General features: G+C 43.4%; 1 protein-coding gene across 2 annotated transcripts in view; it reads left to right on the forward strand.

Annotated features, from left to right (window-relative positions):
* The first annotated feature begins 860 nt into the window (after positions 1–860).
* Positions 861–13,059, forward strand: part of SKI (SKI proto-oncogene) — a 122,401-nt gene continuing 110,202 nt past the window's right edge. Inside the window, exons 1-2 of one of the 2 annotated variants that reach the window (XM_076355868.1) lie at positions 861–1,552; positions 1,663–2,584. In XM_076355868.1, the coding sequence (XP_076211983.1) occupies positions 1,673–2,584 (912 nt within the window). In that variant the 5' untranslated portion in view covers positions 861–1,552; positions 1,663–1,672. Of the gene's footprint in view, positions 2,585–13,059 lie in introns of both variants that reach the window. The other variant, XM_076355867.1, reaches the window with a different exon arrangement.

Here is a 13,059-nt window from a genome sequence, read left to right on the forward strand (position 1 = left end):
GCGCCTCGCTCGGTAGAGGGCGCTCGTCTCTGGGTCCGCGGTGGCGTGCGGCGCCGGGTCCGCGTGCCCGCCGTCCTCGGCGATCCCCCCTCGCCTTGTGTTGACGCCGGGCTACCGGCCGGCCCGCGCCTGCGGCAAACGTGGTTCTTCTCGCCTGACTCCGCGTTGCTGCCTCAGCGGGGGCTTGGGTAGCTCGCCTACCACCTGCACACCTGTGTTGCAGTTGTGCCTCACGCTCCTTCCACGTGTGACACGCGTGTCGAGAGCAGGGGACACGTGTGCACGTAGCGCGGGGTAAATTTGGTGCGTGGCTCGCCGCGTTGAGCATCTGAGGACGTGCTACCGGGGCGCGCTGTTTTCGGCCATAAAACGTGTTTGCACGCGTGCGATTTCTGCTCACGGAGGGGCGTGTGCTCAAAGTTGAACTTAGGCGTTGTAAGCAGGTTTTGCGACGGACAGGTTTTTTGCGGGGTGCTTGCACTTTGCGTGCGTGCGAGCGTGAGGCAGACGTGTTTTCGCTTGATCCCTTTTTACCGCTGTCCAGAAAGAAAGCGGCAAGAGGAAAAAAAAGCCCTCGCCCTACCGCCCCTCCTTTGCGGCGCGGCGGTCTGTGAACCCGGCAGTTTACCCTCCCTCCCCGGCGCTGCCGCCCGGGGCCGTGCTGCGCGCCTGCCTGTGCAGAAGCTCGGCGCAGAGCGGAGGGGGGAGGCGGCCGCTGTTCCTGGAAGAGCCCGGCCTGGGGAGTTGGTCACATTCTTGGCTGGGATTCAATGACTGAGGCAGACACCAACAAACAGAGGGGGGGAGGAGGAGGAGGAGTGAGGGAGGCTGAGCCAGCCTGCATTAGCTCAGCTCTCAGGCACTCTCAGTCTCTGCTGGAAAGAGGAGCTGGGAGGATGTGCGCTCTGTTACCGCGGCTCCCCACGGCACGCCGAGAAGACCGAGAGAAATAAGGGAAGGAAGGCGAACCGAGAGACGAGGAGTCCTCCCAGATCAAGCTGAGGGACCACGAGGGGGAAGGGAGCCTGCTTATTGCCCGTCCGAAGCCCCCGCGCCGTTTTGGAAGTGCCAGAGATTTGGGCCTTTTCCTTTTCTTCTGCGTTGTTCCCTTCCACAGACCAAGCTTTCTTCCTCCTCCTGCTTTTTACTTTCCTCCCCCGCGCCTTCCTTTCGGTGGATATGGACAGAAGGGTGATTACTGCAGAGAAGCAGCAGCCGCCAGAACACATTTGAGCCCCTGGTGCTCTCGGAGCGTGGCACAGACTTTTTGTATTTCTGTGGGTGGCGTGTGTGTGTGTGCGAGAGTGTGTGTGGTGGAGGTGTGGGAGGCGGGATTGGTTTGCCTGGGGGATTGGCTGAGGGGGTGAGTGCTCGGATGAAGACCTCTTTTTGCCGTGACTCTCTGCTCCATCGGGGCAGCTTGGAGACTTGGAGGTTTTGAAATTGTAGCGATCCAAGAGAAAAGAAAGAAGAGAGAGACGCATACAAAAGGATTTATTTCCTATTCGTTAGTGGATTGTTAAACCTGAGTGGGAAGGAGAAAGAAACAAGGGTGGGTTGTTTTATTTTGTTCATAATTTTTTTCTTAGAAAAAATCCCTTAAGTGGATTTGTACCAGGGTGGAAGATAACTGGGGATTTTTGTTGTTTGTTTTGGGAATAGAAACTAAAAAATGGAGACTGTAAGTAGAAGCAGCTTCCAGCCTCATCCAGGACTGCAGAAGACCTTGGAACAGTTTCATCTGAGCTCTATGAGCTCCCTGGGTGGCCCTGCTGCTTTCTCAGCACGATGGGCACAGGAGATGTACAAGAAAGACAATGGCAAAGACCCGGCAGAACCTGTACTGCATCTGCCCCCTATCCAGCCTCCTCCGGTAATGCCTGGTCCGTTCTTCATGCCCTCGGACAGATCCACAGAGAGATGCGAGACCATCCTGGAAGGGGAAACCATCTCCTGCTTCGTGGTGGGTGGAGAAAAGCGGCTTTGCTTGCCCCAGATCCTGAACTCGGTGCTCAGGGACTTCTCCCTGCAGCAGATTAATTCGGTGTGTGATGAGCTACATATTTACTGCTCCAGATGCACTGCTGACCAGCTGGAAATCCTCAAAGTCATGGGCATCCTGCCCTTCTCCGCTCCTTCCTGCGGGCTCATCACTAAAACTGATGCTGAGAGGCTTTGTAACGCCTTGCTTTATGGTGGCACCTATCCTCCCCACTGCAAGAAGGAATTCTCTAGCACAATTGAGCTGGAGCTTACAGAGAAGAGCTTCAAGGTGTATCATGAGTGCTTTGGGAAGTGTAAGGGACTCTTGGTGCCAGAGCTTTACAGTAACCCCAGCGCAGCCTGCATCCAGTGCTTGGACTGCAGGCTTATGTACCCACCTCACAAATTTGTGGTCCACTCTCACAAATCTCTGGAAAACAGGACTTGCCACTGGGGCTTTGACTCTGCAAACTGGAGATCCTATATCCTCCTCAGCCAGGATTACACTGGGAAAGAGGAGAAAGCTAGACTGGGCCAGCTCTTAGATGAAATGAAAGAAAAATTTGACTATAACAACAAATACAAGAGGAAAGCCCCCAGGGTAAGTGATGCCTTTAATTTTAAAGGGAGTGGGGGGGGAAAGAGGAGAGGAATTTTCTGTAATTTCGGTGACATGCATTGATATACCCAATTTGTTGCCAGCTGCTTTTCCTTTGAGTCATTTAGCAATGTAATCGTGTTCTTAATTCTCACCACGTGTGTGTTAACGTAGACGAGCAGTGTTTGAGATGGCACCTTTTTTTCTCCGGTTGTGTTCTGAACCCGGTAGTTGGAGTTTGTTTAAATTATATATGTGTGTTTGCATATCTTGCTGTACATGGAACTTGGTCTTTGAAACCCATCACACTACCCTAGACTTCAGCAGGAAGTATGTGATTTCGGGTCTTAAGAGCTTCAGTTAGGGGCCAAGACAAGGAAGAAGCCAGAAAAAAATAACAGTTACTGATTGCTCCAGACGCAAATATATACAATTTTCTGCTCAACTGCATGCCGCCAGGGGTGGGGGTGGAGGCTAAATTGTCTAAAGGCTTGTATTGGGATAAAATGTGGCTGCTAAGAAAAAATCCTGACAGTAACACAGGCTACTGGTGTTCGGATTAAGTGCGCGGAACGTGAATGGAGAAGTCCCTGCTTTTAGAGTATCCCTGTGGAGTCTGAATCTCCCCACCAGACAGGCTTTTTTATATTGGATTATGTATACATAGTCAGTAAATGAATCTGTCTAGGGCCAGCTGCGGCAGCTTCTTAAGGTATGCCATGCCGTGCTGAGCTAGACAGCTAAAGCACATTTTTTTAGGTGTCTTTTGTTTTTCTTTCAGTCTGAGCTGCCTTTAGATCCCAGAATCCCTGGTGTGTGGGTGGGAGGCTGCCTTGGCATCTGGCACCAGCCCTGATCAATGGGCAGCAGTGCCACAAGGCCTTGAGAACTTGCTCACAGACACCAGGATGTCTGGCTAGCTGGCGATGGCGCAATTAGCTGTGGGATGAGCAATTCGCTTCCCGCTCCTTCCCCCCCAATATAAGGTTAAAGCAAACTCTTGCCTAATGAGTTTTACACTGCAGGTTTGTTGGTTGGATTCTGCCTCATCTGTCAGAGATTTCCGAACTTTTCTTTGGTTTTATGTGTGTGGAGTGGAAGAGCAATGACACAAGCCTCAAAAAGAGAAGCAACATTTAAAGCCCATTGAGAATGTTCAGTAAAATTCTTAATTAATTTACCAAATACCTGTTTAAAGGGGCAGACACACAGTCAGACTTAAATAGAGCTTTTATTTATAAAAAACGCCACAAAAATACCCAAACAAACCCCAGGGTTTTTAAAATATCCTGCGCAAACAATGCAGTAATTCCTACAGCTAGCCTAAGAGGCCTAGTTAACCCATTTGATTGGCCTCTGCATTTTTTGATGAAGGAGTAGAGTCTCGCTCGTTCAAGTTCCAGTTTCTCTCCTGGTCTTGTGCTTAGCCCCCGTTTCAATCCTTGTCGTCACCCCTCCTTTTTCTCCCTCTTGAGTGTCAGAACCGCTGTGACAAAGCTAGGCTGTAATGAGCCACATTATCTCCGTGGTTGGAGGTGGATGTGTTTTTAATGGCTTGTCTATTCTCTGTCAGTCATGTGCTAAGATGGAATGGTGGGATAGATGTATATGAATGTCTGTGAGAGGAGAATACGGCTCTGAAAGTGGAGGCATTTTTCGCGTTGGGAAATGAATTTTCTAGGGCATGCTTCGTTTGGGAAGCAAAATTAAGAAATCTCCACGTTCTTGCTCCAGAAAGGTACTGTGTCCCTAGCTTTGTCATTTCCAGAGTTTAATTAAAATGAGCCTTTTCTTACAAGGCTCTTATGGCATTCTAATCAATTGTATGATTTATCCAACACCCCAGGTGAGGCTGCAGGTGGAGAACAAGAAAAGACCACTAAGTCTTGGCTTTGCCTGACTCTTTTGGTGACCCTTTAATAGGTCCTAGTTCAGAACACGGCAAGCACTCTTCCCCCACCCTCCAAAATCTGCATGCAGTGCAGCACTTCTTGCAGAGTGAATTCGAGATACCTAATAGCGGATGCCAAAAATTACGTAAGGAAATCGTGGCCATCTATTTTTTAGAAAAAATTGCTAAAATTCCATCATCATAAAATGTTAAGTCTCCTGCATAGGTTCATTTGGGAGGTGGCGAGGAGTTTGATGGGGTAGAGTGGTAAGCATGTGCTCAGACGATGGGGTAGAGAAAAAAGAACGCTTTATCATATATCCTATGCAGAACTGGGCTTAAGTTTCAAGGCTTTTCAGCTGTCTTCAGGGCTCTCCTATTAATGTGGTGTAGTCTTGAGGAGACCCTGACAGTGCTGGCAGAGTTTTGTATGCTTATCCTTCCTTTTTCTGAAGTCTTTTTCCATTGGGCTTAGCCAACGGATATCATATGCTAAGGTCATTTGTGTTGTAGCAGTGTGTGCAGATAATTACGGAGAGATTTAATCAGGCTGTAAGATTGTAGACTGTGGCCAGGGGCAAGTAACATTGTAGTAGAGTTTAGATGCCTAGTAAGGAAATGAAGGAATGGTCCCATGTCTGTGTGTTTGTGTTAATTACTGTCAGTCTGTGTGGGTTTTGTGTGTCTGTTGGGCTCTGTGTCTGTCTGTCTCTGTGGATGAAAGGGTGAAGCATATGTGTCTTTGTGGTGGTCGTCTTTTTTGATGTAGATCTCTGCATTGCTTTGTTCTGTTTTCTACAGAGGTGTTTGTGTGTTTTGGGTGCCATAATCTGCTGTGTCAGATATTCGGTCTCCTACTTTCCAGAGTGGGCTTTTTATCAGTGTCCTGATTTATTTATTTAGGTGTGTGTGTGTACACATTGTGTGTTGTGTTTTCCCTGGGGCTCTGTTAGTATGTTGGTAGCATGCAATGCATATGACCATTTTTATGGCTGTTTAAGAAGCGGTGAGTTTTTTGACCTTTTTGTGTGTCTTCATGAGGTTTATGTGATGAGGTATGTAGATTTCTGCCAGCACAGCTCTGCCTTTTAAGGGTCTGACTTAAATGGAGGAGCTGGGTTGGCACAAGCCCCCATTGCAGATTCAGCATACTGGCAAAACTGCCTTCCCCCCCCCCCCCCCCCTCTCTCTCTCTTTTCCTTTTTTTCTTTTTCTTCTCCCTTTCCCTTTTTTTCCTTTGTGTGGTTTTAAAGCATTGCTACAAGGCATAGCTTTACCTAGATGCTTCATTCCCAACATATATTTCTATATGCATCAAGTAACCATTGTGCCTATCTATCTGTCTATATTGAGAGGTGGATACATACATGCAGATATATCGTCTCTCAGTCAGCCTGGTTGGTTGAACAAGATGCGTGTTGCCTGGTCTTGCCACTTGCAGAAGAAGCTTTCGTCTAGATCTGTATGAAGTCAGCAAAGGGTCCTAACCAAAAACTGGAGGGAATTGTGACAGTTTGAGGCCCCGCTAGAGCAGGAACCATAGAGGCCTCAGCCACTTTCCTTACCCTCTTCCAAAATTTTGATTTTTATATCCTCCCTGTTCATCCTTGGATGAGTGATTGACCTCCCATAAGCTGCTTCATCTTCCTGCCACTTCCCAAAGCTCACTCTTTTCTTGAGCTGTATGATAACATCTCTACTTTCCTTTGTTTGTATCCTTCACTGGGTCTTCCACCTTCTCACATGCTCATGCATTTTTTTTTTTTTTCCTGCTTTGTTTTCTCTCTGGTCTTTCAGAGTCCCCATGCACCAACACGGCTTTTACTTGAGTGGGTGTCCTGTTTCCCTACCCATCTATGACTTCATCCACCATGACTGGCATGGAGCATAACCATTACATTCTGGGGTATTTCTAGAAATTTAAAATGTGAATAACCTGACAGAGTTGCAAAACAGGGTCCTAGAAATCCATCATCAGTGCCAAAGCCTTTTTCTTGAGCTCAGCAGCTGGTGCATGTTGAGTGTTCACTTGCTGGTATAGATATGGCCTTGGTGTGTCTCTCACGCTCTCCACTTCTGTGTGACAGACAGCTCTCTGCTTTCTTAACATCAGTATGCCTCCATTATGATTGAATTAGTTCAAAAAGCAGGCCTGAAGGCTCTGTTGGTTGCTATTTCCAGTAAAGGAGGGTGGGTTCGACTCTTCTCTCTTTTGAACCCTTTTTTTTCTTTTTTAAATATTGAACCAAGCAACGTTTGACAATGCTTTCGTATTTCCTACCTGCGTGCCAGACATCTGTACTTTTAGCAAAACTGTATGTGATCAGACACTAAGAGAATAAGAGAGCTTTCCTTGCACACGTGTGAACACACCCACACACGCTAGCACTGCAGTGTTCCCACGGTTCAAGTCCCAGCAGCACTTCTATGAAGTAGCTGGAAGCTAGAAGCAGCATTCTGGGTACTGACACACAAATGAGCACATAAGGCCTCCCACTTTATTTCACAATGCCTACCAACCCAGTGCTGCCACAACATGCAGCTTTCTCAGCTGGAGTAAGGTTTAACCAGGTCAAGTGTGCAGCCAAATCAAAGAACAAAAATCGCTGAAAGTGAAATAGTGCAGTACTGTCTGAGTTGTAGGGTAGCTGTGGACTTCTAGGTGCTGCACTGTGCTGTGCTGCGCTTTATGGCCACCTGAAATGCTGCAGTAATAGAGCTAGAATGTGTATCTTTCTCTTTCTGTATCCTAAAGTCCTGCCTCCTGGCAGTAGTAATCTTCTTTACTTGTTAATAGTATATATCCTATGGTAGGGATAGCAGAGAGATTCTGGTTTTATTCACAGGCAGTGGTGTTCAGACCGCTGGATGGATTTATTCTTTTTGGTACAAACTGACTTGATAAATACTCTTGGAAAATTTTGCCTAAGAACTGAGGGTTCAATTGTTTTTCCATGGAGCAATGAAATAATTTGTTCTCTTACCTGATGTTCAAGGATTATGTTAGAGATTCTCCAGTAAAAATTTTGAAGTACCTAAACCAAAAATGTTGAAGTCTTGAGGCAGTAGTTTAGTTCAGAATCCTTTTACAGCTTAAAAGTTGAACTTCAAAAACAATACCACGCTTAAACAAAATCCTGCGTACCTGAGGAGATGTCAGTGTTTAAGCAGACATCAGCATTTTTTTCCCAAGCATGCAAACAGTTTTACAGATGTTGTAGATCGAGAACAAAAAAGCAGGTACGTGCATGTGTGTTAGACAAAGAATATGCTGCAAGTAATGATCTAATGATGTTGAGTCAACTATGGCTCTTTATTGCCCCAGAATAGTTCCTGAATTCAGTCCTCTTGAATTAGGGAGGGAATTACATGCAGTCTCTTCTTTTGAAAATCACTGCCTAAAATATTTAAACATCTGCCTCTCCCTTCATTGTCTGGGCTGTCTCACTTGCCTCTCCATTTCTGTGGTTTCAGGCTTGGGCGTATGTTCTGCTCAAACAGTAGCATGCTTTGAAGATGCATGTAAACACAGTTTATTTTTTGGATGTGTTAGGAGCCTAACACCTGGTCTCTAGGCCAGGATATGAACATGGTTATCACTAGCTTGAGCTGACTGACCAATGAGGGTGTGTTTTCACTTGCTGAGAGGCGCGTTTAGATCAGTGTTGTAAAAGCATCTGGAGGCGTCTGTATGAGGCTGCTCAGAGCATGTCTAGACAACACAGCGGTTAAAATTCTGGCAGCCACTTGTACCTTATCTACACCTTCCTTGATTCTCAGTGCTGCTAGAACAGGGGGAACTTTGGGGCTACGTCTAGGTGGTTGAGCCCAAGCAAGATTTGGGTATCTAAAGAGATGCATTGTCCATTCTTATTGAAAACTCATGTTATTTTTGTCTATTAGCAAAGTTATTTTGCCAAAGTTAAGGGGTTTGAATGGTACTGACTACAGTAAGGAGTGGGCTGGCTCTCTGTTACTGGTGATAACTGATGATTGGAACTCATGTTGCTGGCTTAGCTGGCCAAACTGCTTTGCCATCGCACGAATAATTGTGTCTCAATGTGTGCAGTACTTAGACCCAGAAAATATTTTAATTCTCAGATCTTTTTTTTTCTTTTTTTTTTAAAGCGAACTTTGAACTTGACACTGTAAGTCTTATTTAGAGGGAACTGTCATGGAACAGTTATGCTAAATCCAACAGGGGGGTCTTGGAAAGAAATTAGAGCTTAGACAAAAGTAACTTAGACTGAATTGCAGATAATCTATCGATAGAATACTGTCAATTACTAGGCTAATCTATTTTAGCTGAGTGGCCATAGAGCACTTGATTCAAATTGATCTTCGCGTACAGGAAGCATTACTTTAAAGTGTAGTAATATAGCATGGTTTTGTTTTAAATTTGTCAACTATAGTATGTGTGTTAATGATACATTTTATTAGATAATATCTGATTTGTTTGCATGTGTTTTCTGAATTTGGGTAATACTCATTAATAAATCTGCACCACTTTTTTTAATGCTATTCCACTCTCTCAGTCTCTAATACAGTCAGTATGTGTTCTTGGAAAATAATTAGAGAAGCAAGTTTGCTCTGAAAAGCTGTGCTCTGGTCCCTTACCTTCCTCATTTACACCTTGTGTAGTCTTGTATGTCTCTCACATTTCATTGTCAGTGTAGAGATTCAAACTTGGATTATTACTAAAATCACCTGTTCCCATATCTTCTGGAACATACGAGGTTAATTTGAAGGTTTGGGGCTTTGGGGCTAGTTCTGCAGTTCCCACTCAAGCAATCAGCCGGCATAGTAATTGGAACCAGTTCACCCACAAACCACAGAAGACTTGTGTATGTATCAGACTTCTTCCTGTGTGTTGACTGGCAGTACTTGCAGTCATAGAATAGAGGGAGAGATTCTGAACCAGAATATACTGGTGTTGAGACAAAGTAGCTTCACTAAGTTTGTGGCCTTACCTGCCATTTACAGGACTGTGCTAAAGTTGAGAGCAGAACCTGTAGTTCTGCTACTGCAGTATTTTCATTTTGCTCATTAATGAGGTTTTGGTTTCATAGACGTTTAATGGTGCTCTGATCCTGATGGATCTTACTGAATGGGGCAATAGTTTCTGCAACTGGGAGCTGGCTTCAGACTGAAAGGATTTTGTCTGCTGGTCGCTACATGCAAGATTGGGTTTTAAGGTTGCGGTAGATATCTAACAGGGTGGGATTTTTTGTTCCTGTACTCAGGATTTGTCAATTTTTTTTTTAATTATTATTTTATTTTTTTACTGATGAGGAAATATGTGTAAAGCTAGGATAATGGCCAGCCTTTTTTTCTGATGCAAATTCAAGGACCATAAACTTAGCCTCAGAATTGTATCAGGTGCAGTTCTTTGAGTGTGCCTATTTTGTCAGTATTGGGCAAGCCTTCTGGCTGATAGAGATTGTCCTCTCTGCACTGAGCTAATTATTTTGGGTGGATGAGGTAACAAAAACACTAATACAAACTCAAGCTCTGATCCTGTCTGTGTTTCATGGACAGAGCTCTTCTGGAAGCCAATGGGAATTCCCATGTGTGGAGCTCTTATCATTGGCTCCATCTATGGTTTGGTTGCTATCACGTAAAATTGGGCTTCTCCAAGCAGTGGATGCATATTAAAACCACCTGATAAGCTGCATAGTTGTATATTCTGTTAAATGACACAGGTCCTGCCACCCTTACTCATGTTAAGCAGTCTTTACTTGTTTTAAGTCATTTAAAAAGTCAGGGAAAACATACATGAGGATAGAGATTCTGTATGTATGTAAAAATTGCAGCATCACTCTGTATACTGGAGAAAAACAGCAAAGGAGCTAATCAATAACTTGGTTTCTGGCTTTGTTGTTTATTGATTTATGTACAGTTACCTTTGCACATGCTTTATAGAAAATGTGACTTTTATGTTCGATTTTCTGTTGGGTTTTTTTGCGTGGTTTTTTTTTTTAATTGCAGCTGTTTCTGTTTTGGTATGAGAATCAGTTGCACTGGAAGCACAAGAATTGCTTAGGCTTTAAGGATTAAAAGACAGCAGCAACATTAACAAAATAAGATACAACCTAGTGCTTGTCTTTTCCTACGAAAGATGTCAGTGATATATGCAGAAGACATGCACCCCTGTGCTTTGTTCTTCATCCTCTGTTTAGTCAATGGTATCGTTTTATAGAATAAGGTCATTGACTTGGATTGCTTCTTGGTTTCTCAACCCTTTTCACCAGCCAGTTTGTGTAATGTCTGTCTGAAACATTGAGTAAGGGCATTGAAATAGCAGACAGGATATCAAGTGTTAGGAAGTCTGGGTTAAGTATAACAGACAGTTCTGGCTGGTGAAAGGGGAGCAGCCCCTTGAGCTTGGTTACAGATCAGTCTCTCTGGAAACAGCAGGCTCTGGTCTTTGCATCCCTGTTACAGCTTTTCCCCTCTATTCCCTCCACACCCATATAATTAATCGTGTGTGGGTGCACCTCTTTTCTAGAGATGTGTCTTCCTTGTTTCTTAGTGGCACAGAATTGTATGTAATAGTGTCTCTTTCTAAGGATTACATAAGTTGAAGATGATTTCTCCACTGGGAGAATTATGCAAGTTTAAACTGAAATGTATTTAGAAAGCTTTTATGTATGTGTTTTCTGACTCGCAATGCAGAGGGTGATTTATTTGCATCCTTAATTGGACAACATCTGTTAGGGTTGGAAGAAAAACCATTTCATATCTTTTCACTGTCATATCCTGCATTTTTATGAAGTCCCCTACCCCCTCCACTTCCTACATTACCTGTGTTACAGGCTCTGATTCTTCGTGCCCAAGTAGAATCAGCCAGGCACTCAAGTTGGACACTCTCCTGGGGAGGCGTCTGCAGAATTTTTTAATGCGTATCTGCATTAGTGTTATGTGCCAGTGATACTGTTAAAATCAGCAATAATACCACCTGTTTTCTTTCAATTTTTAGATTTTTCTCCTTTTATAAGAAGTTGTTGGCTTTATTACCATTAAACAGAAGATAATGACGGTGAGGCTTCCCAATTCTGTCAGTGAAGAGTCTAAAATATTTCTGTAGTGCTGCTCTTAGTAATCTTTGACCATTTAGTAAAAACTTTCCTGCTGCTTTTCAGCAAAACTAAGCTGTTTTCTGTCACTTAACACAGGAGAAGAAAGCTACTGCAGTCAAGTGCGTTTATTGAACTTGAAGAGGCCAAAGTAACTTCTTGCTTAAATGTGAACTTCTGCATGAGGCTATTTGTGTGACTGTATCCTGCAGTCCAAAATCTGGTAGCTGACCTATGCACACAACCCTTATCAATTTCAGTGGGGGAGCTGCACAGATCTAAAGAGCTGTCCATGCAGTTCAGATGGCAGAAATGGGATCAGGACAGTAATTTTCTTTCTATTACTATGTAATACTGGAGTGCTGTGTATCTTGGACTGCATACATAGTGTTTGTAGGTGCTGTTCCCAGGATCTAGGTAACAAAATTAATTCTGCTGAGTATTAAAAAATACCGGTTGCACGGGGATCCTGCTGCTTACTAAAACAGAGATTGTAGTAGTACTAATTAGAAGCAGTGAATTACTTTAAATAATTAAAAAACCCTCTAAGTATTAAATTTCTCTAGGTCCTATTTTTTTTACAAGTACCTTTAAAAAAAAATCCTCAAGGTTGTTCAGGTTTACATATTTATAGCAGTAAAATAAGTTTTATAGCTTTTATACAGTGATGGGCTAGAAAGGCAGAAAATAGACAATATTAAAGCTACTGTGTGGTCTGATTTCAGTAACCTTCGTTGATGTAATGGATTTCAGATTTACACTTTTGTTAACATATAATTTCATGAGAAATTTCTTAATAAGTATGCTTTTCTAAAGTACCATCATTCCACAGTTGAAAAACTTATCTGAGTTGAAAGATAATGGAGTGTCATTCAAGGGGGAAAAAAAAAAAAAAAAAAGAATTCGCCATTCTTAACTCCCCACTAGCAGTTTCAGTTTATTCAGTGGGTGTGAATTATCTCACCCATGCTGGTATGATTTAGAAATATTCCTTTGAAATAAATGTATTTAGAGTGGTGCAGAGCTGCTGTGAGAAGTAAATCAGATTCAAAAGAGTACAGACTGCAGCATTAGGTCCGTTATTGATATTTCTTTGTTCCCATTCATTCACTAATAAGAAACATGCCATACAATGAGTCCTTGCACTAATATATCCAAAGATTCAGTTTTGTTTGGCTTTTTGGCTTTTTCTTTTTTTGCCACAACAGTGTAGTTTTTTGCAAAACCGGTGAAGCCAAATAATCTTTGGACCATATTCAGCAGTAGATAGTGATATAAGTGGTGAAGTGGTGTGAAGTGCTCTATTATACTGTGCAGTGGATATGCAGAACTACTGTTCAAAGGCCTTGGCCCTCACAGCATAGCAAATTAGGAGTTCCTTTTCTAAAAACTTAATTTTTAGAAACATACTTATGTGAAAATCTTTTTTATTATGGATTATTTGATCTTCTTTAGCCCTGCTGATTCTACAGCAAAGATTGTGTGTATAATATTACTAAATGCTGAAGGAA

The sequence above is a fragment of the Aptenodytes patagonicus genome, chromosome 19 (assembly GCF_965638725.1).
Source record: "Aptenodytes patagonicus chromosome 19, bAptPat1.pri.cur, whole genome shotgun sequence".
NCBI classification, from domain to species: domain Eukaryota; kingdom Metazoa; phylum Chordata; class Aves; order Sphenisciformes; family Spheniscidae; genus Aptenodytes; species Aptenodytes patagonicus.